This window comes from Armigeres subalbatus, chromosome 2 (genome assembly GCF_024139115.2).
Source record: "Armigeres subalbatus isolate Guangzhou_Male chromosome 2, GZ_Asu_2, whole genome shotgun sequence".
NCBI classification, from domain to species: domain Eukaryota; kingdom Metazoa; phylum Arthropoda; class Insecta; order Diptera; family Culicidae; genus Armigeres; species Armigeres subalbatus.
The window spans coordinates 163,103,599-163,110,710 of NC_085140.1; the positions used below are offsets into that span (position 1 = coordinate 163,103,599).

The 7,112-nt window shown below is 43.8% G+C and overlaps 1 protein-coding gene across 1 annotated transcript; it reads left to right on the forward strand.

Annotated features, from left to right (window-relative positions):
- The first annotated feature begins 2,763 nt into the window (after positions 1-2,763).
- On the forward strand, positions 2,764-3,418 carry LOC134211103 (SIFamide-related peptide). The gene is made up of 2 exons (XM_062687719.1): positions 2,764-3,013; positions 3,078-3,418. The coding sequence occupies exons 1-2, from the start codon at positions 2,875-2,877 to the stop codon at positions 3,164-3,166; spliced, it is 228 nt and encodes a 75-aa protein (XP_062543703.1). The 5' UTR covers positions 2,764-2,874; the 3' UTR covers positions 3,167-3,418.
- Positions 3,419-7,112: the final 3,694 nt, after the last annotated feature.

Consider the following 7,112-nt stretch of genomic DNA (forward strand, 5'->3'; position numbering starts at 1 on the left):
CTAGCCTTTTCGTTCGAGATGTCGCGGAGCTCCCACCTTCGGCATTGGCGGAGCTCCCACCAGAAATTTTATTCCCGGCGATGGTGTGGGTCGCACGGTCGTCGTCATTAGTTAGTAAATTAAATTTAATTATTTAATAATCATTAAATAATTAGTTACGGAAAACCCCCCTGACAATAATAGAACAAAACCTGCCAAAGCCGTATTTTTCCCTACTAACGATTGGCTACCATCAATGAAAGTAGCTCTTAAGCCACAACTTGAGGCGAGATGAATTTTGATCAAAGTAAAACTTAATTTCTTGGTGATGCCAGATTGTTTTCCGTCGGTAGTAGAATCACGAGATCACGATTCAGAGAAAGACTTATAATTTTAGTATATAGTCATCCTTGCGAATATAATTTTGCAGCTTCTCCGTTTGACGCGCGCTCGTGATTCTACATACATACAGAAAACATACGATGATTCAACTCATCAATGAGTTTTTAGGTGCTGAGTTGGGCTTGATTTGAATCGTCCATGAGTTTTTACCACAACAGATAAAACTACAGGCGTTATCGCTTCAACCGCGCTGGTCCGTTCTCCGTGACATCCAGAATGAAAATGACGCGCGCATGCGAAACACGGGGCTTTTTATACACAGGGAAAACGAAGCAGTGGATCAAAAGGCCCGTACCTTACTGCAATCTGATGTCCGTGTTGGGGATTTATGAACGGAATTGAATTTTTCACCCGGTTTGAAAAGAAATAACATTTTCAATAGTTTAACGATGATAATCAATAGTATCAATAGAATTGGCAAATTGCTGGAGAGTTTCCGAATCTATTGATAAGCAAATCTCGAAAATCCATCGAAAGATAAAGACGCTATTAGCGTTTGAAATCTATCCTAATTTCGTGACGGTCTCGAATTTGGAAATTTCGGTTTTACACCCTGTATCTGAGTCTTCCCCTTAGACGTAGTTTACGTCAAAATCAAAAATATAACAATTCAAGTGGTATCCACCGAGTAAAAAAAAACCTTGATGAGATTTTTTATCATCTCCTATAATGCAATTCTGATGGAGTTTGGCGCCCCCTAAGGGTTGGCGCCCTTGGCGGGGGCCAACCTGGCCAACCACACGCTACGGCGCTGCTGTAACCAAATATGATCAAAATGTGCTACTAGAGTATTCTTGAAAAGTTTCCAAGGAATGGAAAAACCTTCAAATTTGTCCTACAGAGCTGCGACTTTATTCAATTAGTTCAGCAATTAGTGCCTTCAATTGCTCATTGGTGGCCGACAAATGTTCTTTTTAAATAGATTCTTAGAAGAACTGATCAATTATAGGAATTCATACAGCTGTGGTTTTCACTTGTTGATTACGTATAATCGAAACCACCTGAGAGGTACACTGATCGATAAAAGTATTCGCCATGTGTTCGTATAAAGTACTATGAAAATATGACGAATACTAACTTATGTCCATCAGTGTAAGTGTCTGATTTGAAGTCGTGATTCGATATTTCAGAAGTTTTCCACAGAAGTTGATAGAGAAAATTATTCTTCTCTAGGCTGCATTTTCAGAAGTGACTACTTCTCTAACTGCTTCCTAGTCACTTTACGGCACTAATATTGATTTTTTATTGCTATAACAAATGGTTGAGAAAAGGTAGAAGGTCTAATTTACAACTTCTTAATACGTCTGACCATCCAAGGTCGAAGAATGATTCTTGCTTTGATTTCACTCTCTAGATGCTCCAGATCTTTTCTATGTCCAAACATGATACGCCTTCGAAAAGGTTTACTAAAAGCGATTTAGTAAAAACATAGCATAGCATAATATGTGATTGTACAAATCGTGGGTGCTCAATTGAGCAAGGTGCTGTTCACTGTTCGTGTGTGGCTATACCATCAGATTGGACAAATCGACGTTTAATTCTTTGTTAACACAATCACATACGTTCTTTTGAATAAGTACTCGAGAAATCTATTCTACAAGCATTCTAAGTAGTTAAAACAGTGACCCATTGTCACCCCCATTTGACCCATCGTCACCCCCACGACGGTATCAGAAAATCTGACAAATATATGGAACACCATATTGTAAGAATCATGTCGAATTAGGAACCTTTAAATAGAAAATTAAATTAAACGAAAATTCAGGTGGTATTTAAGAAATTGTGAAAGTTCAGGTTGGCCTGAGTGTAAATGATTGCATTTTGCTCATTTAGGCTAGATGAGTGGTCGAATATTATTCACGTTGGGTAACTTCAAAAAATAGCTTGTGGGTTCTGAGTTTGTCCTTTAAGAACCTGGATAACGAATTTAAGCTATGCAACTATTAGTAACTATTTCATTTGGAAATTTTATTTCCACTCGTTGCATAAATATCTATTCTTGGTAACAGTTTTTGGGTCAAATGTATGGAGTGGCTGGACAAGCAAACGATGACCTTCAAATTATTTCTTTTATTTGATATTTATAAACCATCATTTAACCTTTTCGGTAGTGAGATTAGTGAACGGCATCTTTAACAGCAACAGTTGAACGATATCAAACTTTCTTTGCTGCTTGTTACCCTCTCGCTCGAATTATGTCGCCATAATTAATTGAATAAATCTCTTTTCTAGTCTCTAACCCTTCGCTAATAGCTAGCGTTTCTGCAGCGCAAATCTGGCACCAGATTGTTCTGGGATTTAACGCTAATCAAGCTGGGAGTATTAACTCTTCTGTTGAGTGAGACAAACTCCACAGTAAATTGTTTCCAAAGTATAAAAAGCCTGGGGCGCTACACATTCAGCGTCAGTTCAGTGATACGTTTTATCCAAAGGACATTAGCAGCCTTCATCGGTTCACCAACTAGAATCATCACCAACACAATTTCCAACGACATGGCTTGCATCAAAATGATCGGATCCCTGGTTCTGGTGGTGCTGATTGTACTGGCCCTGAGCAGCACCACCGAGGCTGGCTACCGGAAGCCACCATTCAATGGAAGCATCTTCGGCAAGCGGAATGGAAATTCCATCGGTAAGTTTCATGGATATCAAACTGAATTTATGAAATAAAAAATAATGCAAATTACTTTTAACAGATTACGAGGGAAACGCGAAGGTGCTGTCGACCATGTGCGAAATAGCAGCGGAAGCATGCCAGTCCTGGTTCACTCAAGAACAGAAGTAGTTGCCCGCATCGAACGATTAAATTTCCAACGCCATAATCGGAAGATGAATTTAGGTGACCAATATCCCCGCCTTTATTGCCTACATCCATTACTCATCTAGCCATTTGTAATCATCAATGTACAGAAGAATTGCGACAGAGGACAGACATTGTTTGTGCCATGGAGGCGAAGAATGTTTCATGTTCGATGTGCTACGTGTTTGAATAAAATGCAAGAAAGTCATCCTTACACGGAACTACAAATCAACTAAATCTTGTATTTATTTTACTTATCCGGCCTATCTTGGATGAATCTGAACGTTGTGTTGCTCTGTAAAAGGGGCCTGTGGGGATTTGCAGGCAAATCGATAGTTCCGGAACCGATCTGCATTTTTCTTCAACGACTCCTCCAATATGTTTGCATTTGTATCGGAAAGTAAACTGGGGTCTCTTTTTACGCGGATATGAATTATCAATTGGCATAAATTTGCGAAACTTTTTAACTACCACCTAATTTTTCTTCGATTTTTTGTATATTTTTGCGGTAGGTTTTTTGGGGTAGTCTCAATGTAATCATAATATAAAGACCAGAATTAACCTTGAACAAACCGCGTAAAAAGCAACCTCAGTGTAATTAAGTTTGATATGCTGCCATTTGAAAGAAATGATTCAACATATTCGGATAACCGTTCACTATCCTCATCAATTGTATTGAAAAGATATCTCTCTCTTTGTTTGAAATTGGGTAACTAGTTTTGAATGTTAAGCCGGCGGAGGAGATGGAAGACAACCAGCCCCCACCTTGAGGGAAGTTAAGGATGCCATCCAACAGCTAAAGACTAATAAAGCAGTGAGTAAGGATGGTATCGGAGTTGAACTCATCAAGATAAGTCCGAACACTTGCCTGCATAAACTGATAGTCAGAATCTGAAGAGCTGAACTGAGTGTGAGAGCTTTCGCGCCATCACCATCCTACATCTCGCTTACAAAGTGATATCCCAGATCATCGTCCGTCGTCTGTCACCAATAGTGAATGAGTTCGTGGGAAGTTATCAAGCCGGCTTCGTTGACGACCGCTCGACAACGGACCAGATCTTTACTGAACGGAAAATTCTTCAAAAATGCCGTGAATACCAGGTCCCAACGCACCACCGGTTTATTGATATCAAGGCGGCATACGACCACGTAGAGCTATGGAAAATTATGGACGAGAACAGCTTCCCTGGGAAAGCATCGATGGATGATGTGAAGATGTCGGGCGAACACTCCACCTCTATCCAATAGTGCCGAGGACTAAGACTGGCTTTCGTTACTGTTCTTTAACATTGTGCTAGAAGGTGTCATGCGGAGAGCCGGGTGTAACAGCCGGGGTACGATTTTCAACAGATCCAGTCAATTTATTTGATTCGCGGATGTAGTGGGCATTGTCGGCCGAAGGCATTTGCAAATGTGGCAGAACTGTACACCCGCCTGAAACATGAAGCAGCAAAAGTTGGACTAGTGGTGAATGCATCGAAGACAAAATACATGCAAGTGGGCGTAACCGAGCGATGCATTCGTCTACCTTGGATCCTTGCTAACGGCTGATAATAATGTTAGTCGTAAAATACGAAGGCGCAACATATATGGAAGTCGGGCCTACTTCGAGTTCCAGGAAAAAATATTATTTATTATCAGACTAAGGCCGGTGTGGCCTTTGCAGTGCATAAAAGTCTTCTCTAATCAGCTCGGTCCATGGCTACACGTCGCCAACCACGCAGTCTGCAAATCGTCCTCCCCTTGATAGATCCACCTTGCTCGCTGTGCTCCTTCATGTTCCCGTCGGATCGTTATCGAGAACCATTTTCACCGAACTACTGTCCGACATTCTGGCTACGTGCCCGGCCTACCGCAGTTTTCCGATTTTCGCGGTGTGAACGATGGATGGTTTTTCCAGCAGCTGATGCAGCTCGTGGTTCATTCGCCTCCTCCACGTACCACCCGCCGTCCGCACCCCAGCATATATGGAACGCAGCACTTTCCTTTCGAAAATTCCCAGTGCGCGTTGGTCCTTCACGAGCATTGTCCAGGTCTCGTGTCCGTGGAGGAATACCGGTTTCATAAGCGTTTTGTAGTTAGTCAGTTTGGTACGGCATTCCATCGGAGCGTTTTGCGTAGTTCAAAGTACGTACAATTTCCTGCCATGAAGCGTCTCTGAATTTCTCTGCTGGTATCGTTATCGGTGGTCACCAGTGAGCCCAAGTACACGAATTCGTCAACCACCTCGATTTCGTCACAACCGATAGAAACTCGTGGTGGGTGGCTTACATTGACCTCTCTTGAGCCTCTTCCTATCATGTACTTCGTCTTCGACGTGTTGATGACTAGTCCAATCCGTTTAGCTTCGCTTTTCAGTCTGATGTAGGCTTCCTCAATCCTCTCAAAGTTACGTGCCATGATATCAATGTCGTCGGCGAAACCAAACAACTGGACGGACTTCGTGAAAATCGTACTACTCGTGTCAATTGGGCTTATTCTACGAGTGGAGTGACGTGAGATTGCTCGAATGACGTGAGAAGAGTCGCATAGCCCCATTTGAATAACATGGTCACCTCACGTGAGAATTGCTAAAATCGACTCACCTTACGTCACTCGACTCGTAGAATAAGCCCAAATCCCTGCCCTTCGTATTACTCTTTTCAAAGCGATGTTGAATAGCAGACACGAAAGGCCACCACTTTGCCGTAACTCTCTGCGCGTTTCGAAGGGACTCGAGAATGCCCCTAAAACTCGAACTACGCACACCACCCGATCCATCGTCGCCTTGACCAACCGTATCAGTTTATCTGGAGATCCATTTTCGTGCATTAGCTGCCATAGCTATTTATTTATTTATTCAGAATAAGGCCGAAATGGCCTCTGCGGTATATAAGAGTCTTCTCTATTCGGCTCGGTCCATGGCTACACGTCGCCAACCACGCCTGATCGATCCACCTTTCCTGCTGCGCACCTCGCCTTCTTGTGCCCGTCGGATCATTGTCGAGAACCATTTTCACCGGGTTACTGTCCGACACTCTGGCTACGTGCCCGGCCCACAGCAGTCGTCCGATTTTCGCGGTGTGAACGATGGATGGTTCTCCCAGCAGCTGATGCAACTCGTGGTTCATTCGCCTCCTCCACGTACCGTCCGCCATAGATGGTACGCAGCACTTTCCTTTCGAAAACTCCAAGTGCGCGTTGGACCTCCACGAGCATCGTCCAGCTCTCGTGTCCGTAGAGGACTACCGGTCTAATGAGCGTTTTGTAGATAGTCAGTTTGGTACGGCGGCGAACTCTATTCGATCGGAGCGTCTTGCGGAGTCCAAAGTACATACGATTTCCAGCCACTATGCGTAGTTGATCAACCCCATGGGGCTTTGTTGTTCTTCGGCCAGCCAATCTCCTCCTGGAATTCCTGGAGCCGGTAAAATTATGTCCTGCGCGCGTTCATCACCATACCGCCATCTTCGTCTGCCACATCGTCATTCAGGTGTTCTTCGTAGCGCTGCCGACACCTTTGGAACACCTCACGCTCGTTCGTAAGAAGGTTCCCGTTTATGTCCTTACAGTTGTCCGGTACAGTTGCTCCGTCTCTTCACGGTCTCGATCTTCCTGCTGGCGCTTTTTCCTCCGGAAAATCGAGTTTTGTCTGTTCCGCGCCCGTTTATATCGTGCCTCGTACGCTCTCGTGCGGTGTTGCAGCAATCTCGCCCATGCTGCATTCTTCTTCTCAGCTAACTGCTCACATTCGCCGCCATACCAGCCGTTTCTCTGATCCGGGGGCACCGTGCCAAGTGCAGCGGTTGCTGTGCTACCAATGGCTGATCGAATATCTCTCCAGCCATCTTCAAGAGACGCTTCGACACGTGTTGTACACCGTCCAGTTTTGAGCGCAGGCATACTGCAACGAGGTAGTGGTCGGATTCAATATTCGCACTGCGGTAAGTGC